The sequence below is a fragment of the Anolis carolinensis genome, chromosome 3 (assembly GCF_035594765.1).
Source record: "Anolis carolinensis isolate JA03-04 chromosome 3, rAnoCar3.1.pri, whole genome shotgun sequence".
Taxonomy (NCBI): domain Eukaryota; kingdom Metazoa; phylum Chordata; class Lepidosauria; order Squamata; family Dactyloidae; genus Anolis; species Anolis carolinensis.
In genome coordinates, this window is record NC_085843.1 from 597,772 (window position 1) to 620,939 (window position 23,168).

Sequence of the window (23,168 nt, forward strand, 5' to 3'; positions counted from 1 at the left end):
ATCTTCCAACTGACATTGGCCCCTGTTGTTGTTGTGGTTGTTGTCGTGAAAAAGTGATAAATGCTCAAAGCCTTGTAAAATCACAACTCTGATGCTTCCATAGTATTGAGCCACAGCAATTGAAATGGTGTCAAACTACAGCAGAGTCTCACTTATCCAACATAACCAGGCTGGCAGAACGTTGGATAAGCGAAAATGTTGGATAAAAAAGGAGGGATTAAGGAAAAACTTTTCAAACATCAATTTTTTAATACAATTTTTTTATTTAAAACACAAAAAATACATACCGTAGACATACAAGACATTTACAATTCCCACCACCAACATGAGGATTGTTTTCTTTTTACATATTCGTTTCTTTGTGAGACAATCTTTATATCTTTATCTTTATCCATTTCCATCCTATATACTAAATAACATTTGTATCTTATTTCTTATGGCTTGATCTCCAGATTGATTCATGATAGTTTTTTACCCTTGTCCATCTTTCTTCCATTTCTCTTATTCTATTTTTATTAGTTTTTACAACATTTAGTTTCACATTCATAATTTCAAATTCCATTTGCTCCACCATATATTGGTACCATTTACTTACTGACCATTTTGATTTATCTTATCAAACATCAAATTACCTTATGATTATACAAATTAAGCACCAGAACATTACTTTTTACAACAACAAATTGACAGAAGAAGCAGTTCAATACACAGTAAGTAATTACTGTATTTACGAATTTAGCACCAAAACATTGCAATATATTGAAAACACTGACTACACAAACACTGGCTGCTAACAACATGACTACAAATAAAGATAGAATTGCATAAAAGGAACTTACAGTAACAACACTGTTGGAAGTTAAATCCGTAAAAAGTTCAGTCCTTGCTGCCTAGAGGAACAGTGGAGGGCGAATGTGGTCCCTATCTTCAAGAAGGGAAAAAAGAACGACCCAAACAATTACCAATGTCCGGTCAGCCTCACGTCAATACCAGGCAAGATTCTGGAAAAGATCATTAAGGAAGTGGTCTGCAAACACTTAGAAACAAATGCAGTCATTACTAATAGTCAACACGGATTTACCAAAAACAAGTCATGCCAGACTAGTCTGATCTCTTTTTTCGACAGAGTTACGAGTTGGGTCGATACAGGGAATGCTGTGGATGTAGCGTACCTGGATTTCAGTAAGGCCTTCGACAAAGTCCCCCACGACCTTCTGGCAAACAAACTAGTAAAATGTGGGCTAGACAAAGCTACGGTTAGGTGGATCTGCAATTGGCTAAGCGAACGAACCCAAAGGGTGCTCACCAATGCGTCATCCTCATCATGGAAAGAAGTGACAAGTGGAGTGCCGCAGGGCTCCGTCCTGGGCCCGGTTCTGTTCAACATCTTTATTAACGACTTAGACGAAGGGTCAGAAGGCACGATCATCAAGTTTAGAGACGACACCAAACTGGGAGGGAGAGCCAACACTCCAGAAGACAGGAGCAGAATTCAAAACGATCTTGACAGACTAGAGAGATGGGCCGAAACTAACAAAATGAAGTTCAACAGGGACAAATGCAAGATACTTCACTTCGGCAGAAAAAATGGAAATCAAAGATACAGAATGGGGGATGCCTGGCTTGACAGCAGTGTGTGCGAAAAAGACCTTGGAGTCCTTGTGGACAACAAGTTAAACATGAGCCAACAATGTGATGCGGCTGCTAAGAAAGCCAATGGGATTCTGGCCTGCATCAATAGGGGAATAGCGTCTAGATCCAGGGAAGTCCTGCCCCCCCTTATTCTATTCTGCCTTGGTCAGACCACACCTGGAATCACACTGTGTACAATTGAAGGGAGATGTTGACAAGCTGGAAAGCGTCCAGAGGAGGGCGACTAAAATGATCAAGGGTCTGGAGAACAAGCCCTATGAGGAGCGGCTTAAAGAGCTGGGCATGTTTAGCCTGCAGAAGAGAAGGCTGAGAGGAGACATGAGAGCCATGTACAAATACGTGAAGGGAAGTCATAGGGAGGAGGGAGGGAGCTTGTTTTCTGCTGCCCTGCAGACTAGGACGCAAGGGAACAAGGGCTTCAAACTACAGGAAAGGAAGGAGATTCCACCTGAACATCAGGAAGAACTTCCTCACTGTGAGAAGGGCTGTTCGGCGGTGGAACTCTTTCCCCCGGGCCGTGGTGGAGGCTCCTTTGGAGGCTTTTAAGCTAAGGCTGGATGGCCATCTGTCGGGGGTGCTTTGAATGCGATTTCCTGCTTCTTGGCAGAATGGGGTTGGACTGGATGGCCCATGAGGTCTCTTCCAACTCTACTATTCTACGATTCTATGCTCACTGAAATGGCCATAAAGAGCGTCATCATTTGGACCAATGCTGGCATCAAAATCTCCTGCCAGTATTATAGAAGCACCGAGATATAAAAATGTCATTTTTTAAAGAGTGCATCACCAACATGAAAATTTTGAAAAGCTCTTGTTTTAGAGAGCCTTATGGGGTCAAACACCACTGAATTCTATGTGTCTGTAGATTTCAACTCTCAGAGGTGCTATTCACACAACATGCATTTATAAGGTTTCTCCCTGGTGAGTCCTTTGATGTGAACGTAGATGTGCACGACTGAAGCTCTGTACACAATCTAGGTATTTATGGCGGTTCCCCAAGTGAGAGTTCTTTGATGACAGCGTAGACTTCCAAACTCAGTGAAGCTCTGTCCACACTCCAGGCACTTATACGATTTTTCCCGTGTGAGGCCTATGATGTGAATGTAGAAATCCCTTCTGAGTGAAACTCTGTCTCCATTCAAGACATTCATAAGTTTTTCCCCTCGTGTGAGTCCTACAATGTGAACATGAACTTCCACTCTCAGAAAAGCTCTGCCCACACACCTGGCATGTATAGGGTTTCTCCCCAGAGTGAGTCCTTTGATATTTACATAGAATTCCACTCTCAGTGTAGCTCTCTCCACACTCCAGGCATGCATAGTGTTGTTCCCCAGTGTGAGTCCTTTGATGCTAACATAGATTCAAACTCCTGGTAAAGCTCTTTCCACACTCCAGGCATGTATAGGGTTACTCCCGAGTGTGAGTCCGTTGATGAGAACGTAGATTTGAACTCTGAGTGAAGCTCTTTCCACACTCAAGGCATGTATAGGGTTTCTCCCCAGTGTGAGTCCGTTGATGAGAACGTAGATTTGAACTCTGAGTGAAGCTCTGTCCACACTCCAGGCATGTATAGGGTTTCTCACCAGTGTGAATCCGCTGATGGGAACGTAGGCTTCCACTAGCAGTGAAGCTCTGTCCACACAGAAGGCATGAATAGGGTTTCTCCCCCGTGTGAGTCCTTTGATGTAAATGTAGACTTCCACTATAAGTGAAGCTCTTTCCACACTCCTGGCATGTATAGGGTTTTTCCCCAGTGTGAGTCCTTTGATGTTTACGTAGACTTCCACTCTCAGTGAAGCTCTGTCCACACTCCAGGCATGTATATGGTTTCTCCCCAGTATGAGTCCATTGATGAGAACGTAGATTTGAACTCTGAGTGAAGCTCTGTCCACACTCCAGGCATGTATAGGGTTTCTCCCCAGTGTGTGTCCGCTGATGTGAACGTAGTTTTCCACTAGAAGTGAAGCTCTGTCCACATTCCAGACATTTAAAGGGTTTCTCACCAATGTGAGTCTGCTGATGTGCATTTAGATTTCCACTCTGAGCAAAGCTCTGTCCACACTCCAGGCATGTATAGGGTTTCTCACCAGTGTGAGTCCGCTGGTGTTTACGTAGATTTCCACTCTCAGTGAAGCTCTTTCCACACTCCAGGCATGTATAGGGTTTCTCCCCGGTGTGAGTCCTTTGATGTGAATCTAGATGTCCTCTCTGAGTGAAACCCTTTCCACACTCCAGGCATGTATAGGGTTTCTCCCCGGTGTGAGTCCTTTGATGTGAATCTAGATGTCCTCTCTGAGTGAAACCCTTTCCACACTCCAAGCATGAATAGGGTTTCTCACCAGTGTGAGTCCGCTGATGTTTACGTAGACTTACACGCTCAGTGAAACTCTTTTGACACTCCAGGCATGTATAGGGTTTCTCACCAATGTGAGTCCTTTCATGTGAACGCAGACTTCCACTCTCAGTGAAAGTTTTTCCACACTCCAGGCATGTATAGGGTTTCTCCCCAGTGTGAGTCCGTTGATGTGAACGTAGATTTCCACTAGCAGTGAAACTCTGTCCACACTCCAGGCATGTATAGGGTTTCTCCCCGGTGTGAGTCCTTTGATGTTTACGTAGATGTCCACTCTCAGTGAAGCTCTTTTCACACTCCAGGCATGTATAGGGTTTCTCCCCAGTGTGAGTCCTTTGATGTTTACGTAGACTTCCACTCTCAGTGAAGCTCTGTCCACACTCCAGGCATGTATAGGGTTTCTCCCCAGTGTGAGTCCGCTGATGTTTACGTAGATGTCCACTATAAGTGAAGCTCTTTCCACACTCCAGGCAAGTATGTGGTTTCTCTCCAGTGTGAGTCCTTTGATGCAAATGGAGATTTGAACTCTGAGTAAAGTCCTTTCCACACTCCAGGCATGTATAAGGTTTCTCCCCAGTGTGAATCCTTTGATGTAAACGTAGACTTGAACTCTGAGTAAAGTCCTTTCCACACTCCAGGCATGTATAGGGTTTCTCCCCAGTGTGAGTCCTTTGATGTTTACGTAGACTTGAACTCTGAGTAAAGTCCTTTCCACACTCCAGGCATGTATAGGGTTTCTCCCCAGTGTGAATCCTTTGATGGTTACGTAGACTTACATGATCAGTGAAGCTCTGTCCACATTCCAGGCATTTAAAGGGTTTCTCACCAGTATGAGTCCTTTGATGTGTATCTAGATGTATTCTCTGAGCAAAGCTCTTTCCACACTCCAGGCACATATAGGGTTTCTCCCCAGTGTGAGTCCTTTGATGTGAACGTAGACTTGAACTCTGAGTAAAGTCCTTTCCACACTCCAGGCATGTATAGGGTTTCTCCCCAGTGTGAGTCCTTTGATGTACATCTAGATTTCCTCTCCAAGCAAAGCTCTTTCCACACTCCAGGCAAGTATGTGGTTTCTCTCCAGTGTGAGTCCTTTGATGCAAATGGAGATTTGAACTCTGAGTAAAGTTCTTTCCACATTCCAGGCATTTGTAGGGTTTCTCTCCAGTGTGTTTCTTTTGTTGCAAACATAGTTTTGAACTGCAACTAAAGCCCTTTCCACACTCCATGCGTGTATGTTTCTCCTCAGTGTGAGTCTTCTGATGTGAACATAGATCTACACTCTGCGCAAAGCTCTTTCCACACTCCAGGAATTCATAGGGCTTCTCCGCATTGCGTGTCCTTTCATGTCGCTGCAGACCATAACTCTGAGTGTAACTCACTCTTTCCACACTCCAGGTATTTAGATGCTTTCTCCTTCATGTCCACTGTGATATCGGTGTTTCATTAGAATACAGATACTTCACTCTTCTTTTTTCCTTTCTTATCTGTAAGTGAGGTCAAGAATTCAGCAAGATCTTCACCTTGGGAGGATTTCTTCTTCCTATATTATTTCTTTCCTTACGGCACACAAGACGTGGCTCCATAGAATCCTCATTTCCCTGGTCAGGAAAAAAAGCAAAAGATATAGAATGAAAGCCAGAAATCTTCTTTACCTCCAAGATTTCCCCTTTTCATTTCATGGGTTATGTTGAAAATGGAAATACAGCAGAGTCTCACTGATTCAACATAAACACTCCAGCAGAACACTGGATATGCGAAAATATTGGATAATAAGGAGGGATGAAGGGAAAGTCAAATTTAGCTATGATTTTACAAATTAAGCACCAAAACCTCATGTTTTACAACACGCCTGCCACTTGTTTGGGAGCGAGGCTGTACTTGTGTGTTGCTGCCTAGAGAAACAGTTGTGGATCTGCGCGGGAGGAAGACTGTGTTGGATAATACAGAATGTTGAATGAGTGAAGGTTGGATAAGCGAGACTCTATGATATCAAGAAATGCAGACATCGAGGTCTCAAGCACACAAATAGGTACCAGGAGAAGATTTTCAGCAGCGGAAGGAGAACTAGAGCAAAACAGGCTTTCATACAGGGTCCTAGGAACGTCCTTACAGTGGCCGATGCAATAAATCCTGACCAGGAGAAGAACAGGCATCTACTCTGAGCAATCCTCCCTCAAAAGCAGCACCTCAAATGCCTTACTGAGCATGTGCAAAACAGCCTGAAAAGGGGGATGCAGATCAGCCAACATTCCCCAGTGTGTTATATAAAAACATGGGCCTATATGTCTGGCCTCCCAAAGGGAAATCCTAAGAAAACTGAAGCCTGTGGGTAAAGAAATGTTCCCTGGATGTCTTTTCAAGTGGTATCCCAGAGGTCCCAATAACTCTCTGTTTTTGAACGGGTTCCATGACCTGGGACACATCTTCACTGTGGAATGAATGCAAACTGACTCCACCTCAATTGCCATGGCCCAGTGGGGTTGTTGTGTGTTTTCTGGGTATTGCTCAATGCTTTGGAAGAATGTCTAGTTGTGTTTCAGAGACTAATACAGTAGAGCAGGGGTCCTCAAACTTTTTAAGTGGAGGGCCGGTTCATGGTCCCTCAGACTGTTGGGGGGCCGAATTATCATTTGAAAAAAAAACCAACAAATTCCTATGCACATGTCTTATTTGTAGTGCAAAAAAACAACAACAATTATTTATTTATTTACTTACTTACTTTCTACATTTATACCCCACCCTCTCTCACCCCGAAGGGGACTCAGAGCGGCTTACAAGTTTTATGTACATACAATATATTATATTATGAGCATAGCACAATATTAGCATTATATATTACAGTAGAGTCTCACTTATCCAACATAAACAAGCTGGCAGAACGTTGGATAAGCGAATATGTTGGATAATAAGGAGAGATTAAAGAGAAGCCTATTAAACATCACATTAGGTTATGATTTTACAAATTAACACCAAAAACATCATGTTATACAACAAATTTGACAGAAAAAGTAGTTCAATGCGCAGTAATGCTACGTAGTAATTACTGTATTTACGAATTTAGCACCAACATATCACAATGTATTGAAAACATTGACTACAAAAATGCATTGGATAATCCAGAATGTTGGATACGCGAATGTTGGATAAGTGAGACTCTACTGTATTATATTGTACTATACCAATATACTGTAACATTGTTAGTAATATTACATTTAATATATAAGATATAATTAATATTATTATATTGTATTATTATTCGTATTATATTGTATTACATGATAATATTGGTATCAATATTATATGTATACATAATATATTATATTAATTACCATAGCACAATATTAGTAAATGAAAGAACAAGACAATATTTAAAAATAAAAACAATTTTAACCAACATACAGTAAACCTATCAGGATTTCAATGGGAAGTGTGGGCCTGCTTCTGGCCAATGCAATACTCAAGTTAAGTAGAATTGTTGTTGTTGAGTGCCTTCATTTCAGACCTTGGGTGAGCCTAATTCTAAAACTGAGGTCGGGGGCCAGGTAAATGACCTTGGAGGGCCGTATCCGGCCCCCGGGCCTTAGTTTGGGGACCCCTGCAGTAGAGTCTTCCCCCTCGATGGATTGTCACCTTGCCGTGGTGAGGGGGCTTGCGTGTTCCGATGAACCTGTGGGCACAACCACTGGAGTGATGCACTCCCAGGAGTGGCCGCAGGGGAGGCTCCAGACCAAGCACAATCCGAAGACCCAAAGACCTCAACGGCGGAGCAGGCGGAGGATAACATGGTACATGTTACAACGGTAGTGAAGGCGGAAGAAGGCTGCAACAGATTGAGAAGCCACTCTCGTTGTGTTAACACACCACTGCTGGAACCTCACTCTGTGAAGACTTTGTGTTGACCGGCCGTGCCCCGATCTCCACACATTAAAAAAACTCACGCACAGGCGTCTTCCAACAAAAATAAAAACAAACCTACAAAAGTCCCATGGCGATCAGCGAGTGGCGACGGGGGCAGGACTGTGAAATCTGGAAGCCCCGAGTCACAGACTGGCACATGGGCGGTGGATATGGACTCAGTCGTTCTATCTCAAGGACCGAGGCAGTTGAGTAGTCCGGCAGCTATATCCATGATTGAGCAGCCCTTTTTAGGATGCGCTCTGCTCACCCCACACGGGGAAGGGGCTAGAAAAGGTGCCCTAAACATAGTCTGCCTCTCCTACCCTGACTGGACTGCCGCGTTCAGAGGGGTCACCACTCTGCGTCCAAAAAAGAGAAATAAACTTTGGAACATGGAACGTACGGACACTGTTAGATAACACTGACAGCGAACGCCCCGAACGCAGGACTGCTATCATTGCAAGGGAGCTGGGACACTTTAAGATCGACATCGCAGCCCTTCAGGAGACCCGGAGAGCAGGAGAGGCACAGCTGAAGGAAGAAAAGGGAGGCTACACCTTCTTCTGGAAGGGACTGTCTGAAGAAGAGCGAAGAATACACGGAGTTGGCTTTGCTATCAGAAACGACCTGGTGAAGCACCTGACTGAAGCACCCACCGGCATCAATGAACGACTTTCAACCCTCCGAATTAACCTTGCCAAAAACCAACAGGCAACCATCATATGCGCCTATGCACCAACTCTAGATGCTGACGAAGACAACAAGGAAAAATTTTACTGTCAGCTGGACACCATCCTATAGGAGATACCTAAGGAGGACAAAATCATCCTCCTGGGGGACTTTAATGCCAGAGTCGGAAGGGACTCCGACATGTGGCCAGGGATCATAGGAAAGGACGGGGTCGGAAACAGCAACTCAAATGGCATCTTGCTTCTCACCAAATGCGGAGAGCACAACCTTGTCATCACCAACATGCTCTTCCACCAGAAAAACAAGCTCAAGACATCATGGAAGCACCCTCTGTCAAAGCATTGGCACCTCTTGGACTATGTTATCACACGTGCCAGAGACCGCCGCGATGTGCTTCTCACAAGAGCCATGACAGGTGCTGATGACTGCTGGACGGACCACAGGTTAATCCGATCCACGATGGCTATCAAGATCATCCCCAAGCGCAGACTCCTAGGAAGAAAAACAAGGTGCAAAATGAACACCCAAGCCCTTCAGGAGCCCTCCAAACGAGCCCTTCTCCAAACAACACTCAAAGATCATCTACCCACAGAACACCCCGAAAATGTTGAGGAACATTGAAACAAACTGAAGACCTCCATCATCACAGCCTGCGAAGAAAGCATTGGATACCTAACTAAGAAACATCAAGACTGGTTTGATGACAACGACAAAGAGATCCAACAGCTAACTCAAGAACATCTGGTGGACAAAGAAGGCTGAAGAAATCCAACACCTTGCAGATACCCATGACGCTCAGGAATTTTTCAAAGCCACAAAGATCATTTACGGACCAAGAAACCATGGCATACAGCCCCTACGCTCATCAGATGGAACCAAAATTCTGAAGGACAAAACATCAATTGCACTACGTTGGAAAGAGCACTATCAGAACCTGCTGAATCGCAGCTCCGATGTGGCCGAAGAGACCCTCTCACAAATCCCGCAACAACAAACCAGGGATGAGCTTGCAGCACTGCCTAGTTTGGAAGAAGTCAGCAATGCCATCAGCCAACAAAAAAAACAACAAAGCCAGCGGACCTGATGGGATTCCTGCTGAAATCTTCAAAGAGGGTGGTCCTGAGGTGATACAACAACTCCACCAGCTCATTGAAAAGGTGTGGATGACTGAGAAAATCCCAGCAGACTTCAAGGATGCCACCATCATCACCCTTTTCAAGAAAGGGGACAGAACAGACTGCGGGAACTATCATGGTATCTCCCTTCTAACCTCCGCCGAGAAAATCCTTGCAAGAATCCTTGCAAACCGCCTTCTCTCTGTTTCAGAAGACACCCTCCCAGAATCCCAGAATGGCTTCCGTCCCTCCAGAGGAACAGTGGACATGATCTTCACTGCACGACAGCTCCAAGAAAAATGCAGGGAACAAAACCAACCTCTGTACATGGCATTCATTGACCTTGCAAAGGCATTCGACACAGTGAATCGCAGCGCTCTCTGGACCATCCTCCAAAAAATCGGGTGCCCTGACAAATTTGTGAACATCCTGCGGCTCCTCCATGATGACATGATGGCAACAGTCTTGGACAGCAACGGCTCCCAAAGTGACCCATTTAAGGTGGAATCAGGTGTCAAGCAGGGATGTGTTATTGCCCCCACCTTATTTTCCATCTTCATCGCTATGATACTTCACCTTGTTGATGGGAAGCTTCCCACCGGAGTGGAAATCATCTATCGGACAGATGGCAAGCTATTTAACCTCAGCAGACTGCGAGCCAAAACCAAGGTCACCACAGCATCTGTTATAGAACTCCAATATGCTGATGACAACGTAGTCTGTGCGCATTCAGAAGAAGACCTACAAGCCGCTCTAAACACCTTCGCAGAAGCATACGAGAAGCTCGGCCTCTCACTGAACATCGAGAAAACCAAAGTGCTCTTCCAACAGGCACCAGCTAACCCCTCTGCAATGCCAGAAATAATAATAATAATAATAATAATAATAATAATAATAAGAAGAAGAAGAAGAAGAAGAAGAAGAAGAAGAAGAAGAAGAAGAAGTAGAAGGAGACGCAGGACCAGGCAGCCTCCGCAGAACTCCTCTGCTCAGCTGCATTTACACAACAGATTTGAAATTCTTACATCATTAACATACAATCAGGAAACACATCTTGTGGAGGACCACAGTTTCTTAGATACCACTCAGTGGACCATCCTGGATCAATGCGCAGGGGATAGCCCTGACAGGGACAGTGCATCACCACAGTCACACTTATGTAATCATGCAAATGCTCCATCCCCAATCATAGACCAGGAGCAACAGGAACATCCTTGGGAGAGTAATGGGCTCTCGGACGTATCTCAATGGATTGTCATTGATGAATGCACTGGGGATGTTGAGGAGGAGGACAACACTTTACACCTACATGATTCACTTCAACAGGAACACTCTTCAGGGGACATACACACTGTCTTGCACAAAAGGGACCCTGTCAATCCTCAAAGGAAACAGGTCTTGGTAGTAGGTGACTCCCTCCTTAGAGGAACGGAAGCCATCATTTCCAGACCGGATGGGATGGCTCGAGAAACATGCTGCCTCCCGGGGGCAAAAATACACCATATCACTCAGAGGCTCAGCAGGCTCCTAAAGCCCCATCACCCTCCCCACCTTATGTTGATTCATGTAGGTACCAATGACACCGCTAGGCATACTTTTCAAAAGATCACAAATGATTTTCGAGCTCTGGGAACAAAGCTAAAACTGTATAATGTACATGTGATCTTTTCATCCCTCCTCCCCGTTGTAGGACATGGCTCTACAAGGGCCGGAAAAATAGTACAGGTCAATAACTGGCTCAGAAAATGGTGTCAAGAGGAGCATTTTGGCTTCCTTGACCATGGTCTACTCTTCCAAGAGGATGGACTACTGGCAAGCGATGGGGTGCATCTCACACAAGTAGGAAAACATCTTTTTGCACACAGACTCACAAACCTCATCAGGCGCACTTTAAACTAAATCCACTGGGGGAGGGGAACAACAGCCTGGCGAACACTATATTACCCACGACCACAGGGAACCGCCGTAAGGCTAAACGGAGGGCTGCACAAACACAGCAAGGACCAAGTACAGAGAGCACAATAATCCCAAATAAACAGTTCGAGGGGAGGTCACAGGGGCTTACATGTCTTTACACTAATGCTCAGAGCATGGGAAATAAGCAAAACGAACTCCAACTCCTAGCACAGCACCACACATACGATGTCATAGGCATCACTGAAACCTGGTGGGATGACTCCCATCACTGGAATTTAACCTTTGAGGGCTATAACCTCTTTCACAGAAATAGAACAAAGGGGAGAGGAGGGGGAGTAGCTTTATATGTCAAAAACAGTTACGTTGCAGAAGAAATGCAAGACTGTAATCCGGGAAACCAGCTTGAAAGCATCTGGATAAGAATCAAGGGAACCGGGACTCAAAAAGATCTTGTCGTGGGTGTCTACTACAGACCTCCGAGTCAGGATGAAGGACTTGATGAAGCCTTCTGTCAACAGCTGACCAAACAGGCACAAAGAAGAGATATAGTAGTCATGGGCGATTTCAATTATCCCGATATCTGCTGGAAAACAAACTCAGCCAAGAGTACAAAGTCCAACAAATTCCTCACTTGCCTTGCAGATAATTTTATGGTCCAGAAGGTAGAAGAGGCAACAAGGGGATCAGCAACTCTTGATCTAATCTTAACAAATGTGGAAGACCTGATCAATACAGTTGAAGTGGTTGGATCCTTAGGGGCAAGTGACCATGTGCTCCTGCAGTTTGCAATACAAAGGAATGCTGAAACTAAGACAAGTCAAACACGCTTTCTGGACTTTAAGAGAGCTGACTTCCAAAAAATGAAGGAATTACTGAGCGGCATTCCATGGACGCCGATATTAAAAAACAAGGGAGTTAAGGATGGATGGGAGTTTTTCAAAAGTGAAATACTCAAGGCGCAAATGCAAACAGTGCCAACAAAGAAGAAAAATAAGACAAGTGCAAAGAAGCCAGAATGGATGTCCAAAGAACTTCTAACTGAGCTAAAGCTCAAAAGTGACATGCACAAGAAGTGGAAAAGGGGAGAAATCACCAAAGAAGAATTCAAACGTATAGCCAACTCCTGTAGGGAAAAGGTTCGCAAGGCTAAAGCGCAAAATGAGCTCAGGCTTGCCAGGGACATAAAAAACAACAAAAAAGGTTTTTTTGCTTATGTTGGTAGAAAAAGGAAGAAAAAGGAGGCGATAGGGCCACTGCAAGGAGTAGATGGGGTGATGGTGACAGGGGATAGGGAAAAGGCAGAACTGCTTAATGCCTTCTTTGCCTCGGTCTTCTCACAAAAAGAAAGCCATCTTCAACCTCAGCAACATGGAATGGACGAAGGATTGGGGGAAATCCAACCCCAAATAGGGAAACAAGTTGTCCAGGAACACCTGGCCACTCTAAACGAATTCAAGTCCCCAGGGCCAGATCAGCTACACCCAAGAGTATTGAAGGAACTAGCGGAAGTTATTTCAGAACCACTGGCAATCATCTTCGAGAGTTCTTGGAGAACAGGAGAAGTCCCAGCAGATTGGAGGAGGGCGAATGTGGTCCCTATCTTCAAGAAGGGAAAAAAGAACGACCCAAACAATTACCGTCCGGTCAGCCTCACATCAATACCAGGCAAGATTCTGGAAAAGATCATTAAGGAAGTGGTCTGCGAACACTTAGAAACAAATGCGGTCATTGCTAATAGTCAACACGGATTTACCAAAAACAAGTCATGCCAGACTAATCTGATCTCTTTTTTCGATAGAGTTACGAGTTGGGTCGATACAGGGAATGCCGTGGATGTAGCATATCTAGATTTCAGTAAGGCCTTCGACAAAGTCCCCCACGACCTTCTGGCAAACAAACTAGTAAAATGTGGGCTAGACAAAACTACGGTGAGGTGGATCTGTAATTGGCTAAGCGAACGAACCCAAAGGGTGCTCACCAATGCGTCGTCTTCATCATGGAAAGAAGTGACAAGTGGAGTGCCGCAGGGCTCCGTCCTGGGCCCGGTTCTGTTCAACATCTTTATTAACGACTTAGACGAAGGGTTAGAAGGCACGATCATCAAGTTTGCAGATGACACCAAACTCGGAGGGATAGCTAACACTCCAGAAGACAGGAGCAGAATTCAAAACGATCTTGACAGACTAGAGAGATGGGCCGAAACTAACAAAATGAAGTTCAACAGGGACAAATGCAAGATACTTCACTTCGGCAGAAAAAATGGAAATCAAAGATACAGAATGGGGGATGCCTGGCTTGACAGCAGTGTGTGCGAAAAAGATCTTGGAGTCCTCGTGGACAACAAGTTAAACATGAGCCTACAATGTGATGCGGCAGCTAAAAAAGCCAATGGGATTTTGGCCTGCATCAATAGGGGAATAACGTCTAGATCCAGGGAAGTCATGCTCCCCCTCTATTCTGCCTTGGTCAGACCACACCTGGAATACTGTGTCCAGTTTTGGGCACCGCAGATGAAGGGAGATGCTGACAAGCTGGAAAGCGTCCAGAGGAGGGCAACTAAAATGATTAAGGGTCTGGAGAACAAGCCCTATGAGGAGAGGCTTAAAGAGCTGGGCATGTTTAGCCTGCAGAAGAGAAGGCTGAGAGGAGACATGATAGCCATGTACAAATATGTGAGGGGAAGTCATAGGGAGGAGGGAGCAAGCTTGTTTTCTGCTGCCCTGCAGACTAGGACACGGAACAATGGCTTCAAACTACAGGAAAGGAGATTCCACCTGAACATCAGGAAGAACTTCCTCACTGTGAGGGCTGTTCGGCAGTGGAACTCTCTCCCCTGGGCCGTGGTGGAGGCTCCTTCTTTGGAGGCTTTTAAGCAGAGGCTGGATGGCCATCTGTCGGGGGTGCTTTGAATGCGATTTCCTGCTTCTTAGCGGGGGGTTGGACTAGATGGCCCTTGAGGTCTCTTCCAACTCTACTATTCTATGATTCTATGATTCTATGATTCTAGTAGTTTATTTATATCCCGCCTCCATCTCCCCCGAAGGGGACTCGGGGCGCCTTACAGCAAAATCAAAATACAAACAATGATAAAATATAAAACATCAGGACAAAAACAAAAACCAATAAAAAATATACACTATAAGTTAAAACCACAACACAGAATTAAAACATCAGGTTAAAAACAATGAGGTTGCAATAGTGGATAAGCAAAGTGTACGGTGCACATTATGGGTAACAAATTCATAAATAAAGTGCATTAGAATCATTTAAGGGCACATTAGGTACGGCAGGGAGGAGTCCTGAGTAATATCAATCAATCAGGAATCGGGAAGAGCGACCAGTGCAAAAGGTCGAGGAGCATAATAATTGTGATGGAAAAAAGATGATCTTAACCAAAGGCCTGGGTGAAAAGCCAGGTTTTCAGACTCTTCTGAAATGCCATCAAGGTGGGGGCTTGCCTGATCTCCCTAGGCAGCGAATTCCATAACCGGGGGGGGGGGGGGACTACAGAGAAGGCCCTGTCCCTCGTCCCCACCAACCGCACTTGTGACGCTGGCGGAAGCGAGAGGAGGGCCTCCCCCGATGACCGAAGAGACCGTACAGGTTCGTAGGGGGAGAGACAATCCCGAAGGTAGATGGGTCCCAAACCGTTCTGAGCTTTATAGGTGATCACCAGCACTTTGAATTGGGTCCGGAAAATGAGCGGCAGCCAGTGGAGCTCCTTAAACAGGAGGGTTGACCGCTCTCTGTATTGGGCTCCCGTTAGAACCAAGGCTGCCAATACAGCTTAATGGTGTAACATTAGAAAACGTTGACCATTTCCGCTACCTTGGCAGCCACCTCTCCACAAAAGTCAACATTGACACTGAAATACAACACCGCCTGAGCTCTGCAAGTGCAGCATTTTTCCGTATGAAGCAGAGAGTGTTTGATGACCAGGACATCCGTAGAGATACCAAGGTGCTTGTTTATAAAGCCATTCCCCTCCCAACCCTGCTCTACGCCTGCGAAACGTGGACGGTCTACAGACATCACACCAAACTCCTGGAGCGTTTCCATCAGCGTTGCCTCAGGAAAATCCTGCAAATCTCTTGGGAAGACAGGCGGACAAATGTCAGTGTGCTTGAGGAAGCAAAGACCACCAGCATTGAAGCAATGCTCCTACGCCATCAACTCCGCTGGACTGGCCACGTTGTCCAAATGCCCGATCACCGTCTCCCAAAGCAGCTACTCTACTCCGAACTCAAGAATGGGAAACGTAATGTTGGTGGGCAGGAAAAGAGATTTAAAGATGGGCTTAAAGCCAACCTTAAAAACTGTGGCATAGACACTGAGAACTGGGAAGCCCTGGCCCTTGAGCGCTCTAATTGGAGGTCAGCTGTGACCAGCAGTGCTGCGGAGTTTGAAGAGGCACGAATGGCAGGCTTAAGGGAGAAACGTGCCAAGAGGAAGGAGCGTCAAGCCAACCCCGACCGGGACCGCCTTCCACCTGAAAACTGATGTCCTCACTGCAGGACATGCAGATCAAGAATAGGTCTCTTCAGCCATCTACGGACACACCTCCAAGGTGGAAGGCAATCATCCTCGAACTACGAGGGATCGCCTAAGACAAAAGCAAGGTTATGATTAGAGTTGTTATTATTAATACTGGAGCATCACTTTGGTTTCATTGGGCTGAACACAAATGTGGCCAAAGGAACGGAAGGCAGGCAGGCATAAAGGAACGGCTCTTTCCAGTATTAAAAGGTGTCATTCACTGGATCAAGGGTTTCCTGGAATTACCAGGATGTGCCATATCCTGAGGGACACAACGATTACGGGGCTGCCTTTCACGTCTGCCTCCTGCCATCAAAGCAATCCTGCTGCCAACCAAGACCTGCCTCTCCACCGTCTAATTCAAACCACCACTGAGGCTTGATGGGATGTTCACAAAAGGAGTCTCTGCTGAACCAAGTCCCTCTGGGCCATTCACTCCCTCGGCTGAGCCCCAGGATGGGATGCAAAGACAAGCACAGCTCCACCCACAATGCCATTCTCCTGTCAATCTTTCTCCTTTGCCCTCTTCTCTTTTTTTTCCTTGTCCTTTGTCCAGCAGAAGGAAAAAAGGTGGACCTGGGAATGAATGCAAACTGACTCACCTCAATTGCCATGGCCCAGTGGGGTTGCTGTGTGTTTTCCGGACATGGCTCAATGCTTCGGAAGAATGTCTAGTTGGGTTTCAGAGAATAATACAGTAGAGTCTCACTTACCCAACCTTCTGTATTATCCAACGCAGTCTGCCTTTTAGTAGTCAATGTTTTTGTAGTCAATGTTTTCAATACATTGCAATGTTTTGTTGCTAAATTTGTAAATGCAGTAATTGCTACACTATGTTACCCTGTATTGAACTGCTTTTTCAATACATGGTAACGTAATATCGGACACCTTCGCACTAATCAAAACTTCCCAGAAGACATCACCGCTCTCTTTCACCATTGCCTCACAAGCTACTTTCAGTGGGACAATGAATTCTATGAACAGAAAGATGGAGTGGCCATGGGGAGCCCTCTCAGCCCAGTAGTAGCAAATTTCTACAGGGAAGACTTTGAAAACAAGCCCTGGAAACAGCACCAAAAAAGCCAACTATATGGTTCAGGTATGTTGATGACACCTTCACCATTTGGAGCCATGGAGAAGAACTCAGCAAGTTCCTGGACCACCTCAACAGCATCCACCCAAACATCCAATTCACCATGGAAAAAGAAAAGGAAGGGAAACTGCCATTTCTAGAAACGAAACGAAGAAGTAGAGGCACAAAAGATCAGCTTCTGATTGACAAAATGATACTGGAGACTTGCAAAAGCCGCAAAACAAACCTATATACAAGTTGGATTGATTACACAAAAGCATTTGACTCATTGCCACATTGTTGGATCATAAAATGTCTAGATGTCATCGGGATTTGTGAAAACATTAGAAAGTTCACCAAAAAAGCAATGAAACAATGGAAAACCAGGTTGTTTGTGGGCAACGAAAGCTATGGAACTGTTAACATCAGGAGAGGAATTTTCCAGGGCGACTCACTGTCACCACTGCTGTTCATCATTGCAATGGTCCCTCTGTCAGTAATTCTACAGAAAACAAACCTGGGCTACCAAACAGCAAGAAATTCACCAAAAATTTCCCACTTGGATGATCTAAAGCTTTACGGAAAATCAAAAACAGAAATCCAATCACTGACCAACACAGTCAGAATCTTTAGCACTGTCATCAGTATGGAGTTCGGCCTAGACAATATATCCAGAGAGTCAGCTTTTGAAGAGCAAATTAAATGGCGGAAATACTATCAAGGCTCTAAACACCTGGGCCATCCCCGTCATTAGATACACGGCTGGAATTGTGAACTGGACACAAGCAGAGCTAGATGATCTGGACAGAAAGACAAGAAAACTGATGACAATCCACTACTCATGACACCCGCGTAGTGATGTCGACAGACTTGACCTGCCCAGAAAACCAGGAGGCAGAAAGAGGGCTTTGCAAGGGAAACAAATGGTAGAGGAAGAGAAAGATGCCCTGGCAGATGATGGGAAAGGCAGCCAAGAACCAACATTGAGGGAAGTCAAGAGTAGTAAACTGCTTCAAGTTCAAAATACAAAGAGTAAATACCGTAAAAACACAATCCAGAGCAGAAGAGAACATTGGCAAAAGAAGGCTCTCCACGGACAGTTCCTAGGAAAAATCAAGAGTCAAATTGACAAAGAAAAAACATGGCTGTGGCTCACAAATGGGACTTTGAAAAAGGAGACGGAGGGCCTGATTCTGGCAGCCCACGAACAAGCCATTAGAACCAATGCCATCAAAGCCAAAATTGAAAAGTCGACGACAGATCTCAAATATAGACTCTGCAAGGAAGAAGATGAAACAATAGATCCCATCCTCAGCTGCTGCAAGAAGATCGCACAGACAGACTACAAGCAGAGGCATAACACCGTTGCTCAAATGATTCATTGGAACTTGTGCCACAAATACCATCTGCCTGCGACAAAGAACTGGTGGGATCACAAGCTGGAAAAAGTTACAGAGAATGAGCATGTCAAGCTACTCTGGGACTTCCGAATTCAGACAGACAAGGGTTTTGGAGCACAATACTCCTGACCTCACAACCGTGTTAAAAGACAAAGTATGGATTGTCGATGTCGCAATTCCAGATGATGGCAGGATTGAGGAGAAACGTTGAAAAGTGGACATGATATGAGGATTTAAAGATCAAACTACAAAGACTCTGGTACAAGCCAGTCAAGATGGTCCCAGTGGTGATCGGCACACTGGGTGCAGTGCCTAAAGGCCTTGGCCTGCACTTAAACACAATTGGTGCTGACAAAACTACCATCTGCAGAAGGCCACCTTACTGGATTATGCTCGCATTATTCACCGATATATCACACAGTCCTAGACATTTGGGAAGGGTCCGACATGTGATCCAAGTCAACAGCCAGCAGAATGTCTGCTGTGGACTCATCTTGTTGTGTTTCAAATACAGTAGAGTCTCACTTATCCAACGTTCTGGATTATCCAACGCATTTTTGTAGTCAATGTTTTCAATATATCGTGATACTTTGGTGCTAAATTCATAAATACAGTAATTACTACATAGCATTACTGTGTATTGAACTACTTTTTCTGCCAAATTTGTTGTCTAACATGATGTTTTGGTGCTTAATTTGTAAAATCATAACCTAATTTGATGTTTAATAGGCTTCTCCTTAATCTCTCCTTATTATCCAACATATTCGCTTATCCAACGTTCTGCCGGCCCGTTTATGTTGGATAAGTGAGACTCTACTGTAATAATAACAAAATACCATAATACACATGGTTGGAAGAGACCCCTGGGGCCATCTACTCCACCCCCCTTTTGCCTTTGTGCACCAAAACATAATCCAAGCACCCCTGACAGACAGCCACCCAATAATAATAATAATAAAAATACCATAATACACATGGTTGGAAGAGACCCCTGGGGCCATCTACTCCAACCCCCTTTTGCCTTTGTGCACCAAAACATAATCCAAGCACCCCTGACAGACAGCCACCCAATAATAATAATAATAATAATAATAATAAAATACCGTAATACACATGGTTGGAAGAGACCCCTTGGGCCATCTACTCCAACCCCCTTTTGCCTTTGTGCACCAAAACATAATCCAAGCCCCCCTGACAGACAGCCACCCAATAATAATAATAATAAAATACCATAATACACATGGTTGGAAGAGACCCCTTGGGCCATCTACTCCAACCCCCTTTTGCCTTTGTGCACCAAAACATAATCCAAGCCCCCCTGACAGACAGCCACCCAATAATAATAATAATAAATACATACCATAATACACATGGTTGGAAGAGACCCCTGGGGCCATCTACTCCAACCCCCTTTTGCCTTTGTGCACCAAAACATAATCCAAGCACCCCTGACAGACAGCCACCCAATAATAATAATAATAATAAAATACCATAATACACATGGTTGGAAGAGACCCCTGGGGCCATCTACTCCAACCCCCTTATGCCTTTGTGCACCAAAACATAATCCAAGCACCCCTGACAGACAGCCACCCAATAATAATAATAATCTATATATATAAAAGAGTGATGGCATCAGGGCAGCGGACAAAACAACAAAACTACAGGCCCCCCAACCTCGAAATTTGACAACACAACCCATCATTCACGGCTCTAGGTTGATACAACAAAAAGGAAAAGAAAAATAAAGTCCTAATTACAGGGAGAGGAATAATAGTTTTTATCCAATTGCTGCCAGTTACAAGGCTAAGTTCCGCCCACTTGGTCTCCTAGCAACCTACTCAGCCCAGGGGACAGGCACAAGAGTTTGGAGAGACCCCTAAGGGCCATCCAGCCCAACCCTTTCTACTATGCAGCGGGACACAATCCAAGCATTCACAACACATGGACAACGTATAAATACTATACAATACTACACAGGGACATAGACCCCCTCTATCCTCACCACTTACACAGTACACAAACAACCAAATGCATACTAAACATAAAGACAACCATACAACAGACATTCAATACCACCACTACCTCAACAATTTCTCACCAACACCACCAGACAATGCCACAGCAACGCGTGGCCGGGCACAGCTAGTAATAATAATAATAATAATAATAATAAATACCATAATACACATGGTTGGAAGAGACCCCTGGGGCCATCTACTCCAACCCCTCAAAACACAGCAGACAAAAAATCAGTACAAGAAAACCGCACTACAAACTAGAGCTGACAGATGGCACAACAAAACACTGCATGGAAAGTTCCTTGACAAAATTGAAGGAAAAGCTGATAAGGAGAAGACCTGGCTCTGGCTCATGAATGGGACCCTGAAGAAGGAGACAGAAGGCCTGATCCTTGCAGCCCAGGAGCAAGACATCAGGACAAAGGCAATTAAGGCCAAGATTGAAAAATCAGCTGATGACCCAAAATGCAGACTGTGCAAGGAAGCTGACGAAACCATGGATCATATCCTCAGCTGCTGTAAGAAAATCGCACAGACAGACTACAAACAGAGGCACAACTATGTGGCCCAAATGATTCACTGGAACTTATGCCTCAAGTACCACCTCCCAGCAGCAAAGAACTGGTGGGATCACAAACCTGCAAAAGTATTGGAAAATGAGCACGCAAAGATACTGTGGGACTTCCGAATCCAGACTCACAAAGTTCTGGAACACAACACACCAGACATCACAGTTGTGGAAAAGAACAAGGTTTGGATCATTGATGTTGCCATCCCAGGTGACATTCGCATTGATGAAAAACAACAGGAAAAACTCAGCTGCTCTCAGGACCTCAAGATTGAACTTCAAAGACTCTGGCAGAAACCAGTGCAGGTGGTCCCGGTGGTGATGGGCACACTGGGTGCCGTGCCAAAGGATCTCAGCCGGCATTTGGAAACAATAGACATTGACAAAATCACCATCTGCCAACTGCAAAAGGCCACCCTACTGGGATCTGCACACATCATCCGAAAATACATCACACAGTCCTAGACACTTGGGAAGGGTTCGACTTGTGGTTTTGTGAAACGAAATCCAGCATATCTATCTTGTTTGCTGTGCCGTACAACGTCGTTGTGTTGATAATAATAATAAATACCATAATGCACATGGTTGGAAGAGACCCCTGGGGCCATCTACTCCAACCCCCTTCTGCCTTTGTGCACCAAAACATAATCCAGTTAGAACCTGTGGCGTCGATGGCGGAGTGGACTAAGTGACTTGAAGGTTGGGCTGCTGACCTGAAGGCTGCCAGGTTCGAGAGTGTGGGTGAGCTCCCTCTGTCAGCTCCAGCTCCAGGCGGGGACATGAGAGAAGCCTCCCTCCCACAAGGATGGTAAAAACGTCAACAACATCCGGGCACTGTCCCCTGGGCAACGTCCTTGCAGACGGCCAATTCTCTCACTCATAGAATCATAGAATCGTAGAGTTGGAAGAGACCACATGGGCCATCTAGTCCAACCCCCTGCTAAGAAGCAGGAAAAGTTGCTACTGACATGAAACAAAAATTATTCTTCTTATTATTATTGGCCATGGTTCCTCCCTCCGGACGCAGAGACAGGCCCCCCCCCCGCCCAAGGCCCCTCGCCCTCCCTGCCACCGGGCGTGTGGGCGGAAGGTCAGGAGAGCGTGCCCCGGGGGAGGGCCCTGTGAGGGCCCCGCTCTCCCTCTCCCTCCCTCTCCCTCCCTCCCTGGGCCACTCCACCCCCTCTCACCTCTCCTCCTCCTGCCTTCCTTCCTTCCTTCCTTCCTTCCTCGGCCTCCGAGCGAGGCTTCTTTCTTTCTTTCCTTCCTTCTTTTCTTTCTCCTCAGGCGACGCCGCTCCCGCCTCAGCCTCCCAAAATGGCGCCGCTCCGAGAGGGGGGGGCGGGGCTGAGTGACGTCACCACCAGGGAGGAGAAGAGAAGCGAGGAGGCGGGCCCTGCGCCGAGCAGCCCCGCTCCTGATTGGCCGCCCGGGAGGCTGTCGCTCTCGGGAAGGGGCTCATTTGCATGTTTAAAGGGGAAGCGGCGGGTCCGAGGGAGGCCTTCCTGACCTCATAAAACCACGCGGCAGGAGCCCAGCCTGGAGGGAAGGGGCGCGTGGAGCACCCCGGGCAAGTCGGACCTCACCAGACTTCCTGGTGTTTATTTATTGATTGATCTGCTGGATTTCTGTCCCGCCCTTCTTTCTCACCCCGAAGGGGACTCACAGCGGCTTACAAATTAAATTCACATACAATATTATATTATTAGCATACTACAATACTGGCCATAAATTACTGTATTGTGCTATATCTATATATTGTAACATTATTAGTAATATTGCATGTAAAATATAATACACACACACACACAACTTAAGAGTCCATTATAAAGACACAGGTTTTCCTCAAGGCTGTTTTTCTTCAGCTATTTCTCAAGAAAGTACACTAGAGTCTCACTTATCCAACACTTGCTTATCCAAGGTTCTGGATTATCTAAGCCATTTTTGTA

The 23,168-nt window shown here is 45.4% G+C and overlaps 2 protein-coding genes across 4 annotated transcripts in view; both read right to left on the bottom strand.

The window, feature by feature from the left end:
• Positions 1-23,168, bottom strand: part of LOC100562195 (zinc finger protein 850-like) — a 90,700-nt gene that overhangs the window by 45,451 nt on the left and 22,081 nt on the right. Inside the window, exon 2 of one of the 3 annotated variants that reach the window (XM_062977013.1) lies at positions 840-1,001. The gene's annotated coding sequence lies outside the window, so the exon portion shown is untranslated. Of the gene's footprint in view, positions 1-839; positions 1,002-22,409; positions 22,535-23,168 lie in introns of those variants that run through there. The other 2 variants (XM_062977012.1, XM_062977014.1) reach the window with 2 other exon arrangements.
• LOC134297960 (oocyte zinc finger protein XlCOF6-like) lies at positions 242-22,545 on the bottom strand. The gene is made up of 2 exons (XM_062977011.1): positions 22,410-22,545; positions 242-5,604 (listed from the first exon to the last, which is right to left on the bottom strand). The coding sequence occupies exon 2, from the start codon at positions 5,230-5,232 to the stop codon at positions 3,061-3,063; it is 2,172 nt and encodes a 723-aa protein (XP_062833081.1). The 5' UTR covers positions 5,233-5,604; positions 22,410-22,545; the 3' UTR covers positions 242-3,060.

What these genes read in the sequence shown, in the direction of transcription:
- LOC134297960 (XM_062977011.1), bottom strand. Translation starts at nt 5,232, where the DNA reads ATGGAGTGTGGAAAGGGCTTTAGTTGCAGTTCAAAACTATGTTTGCAA.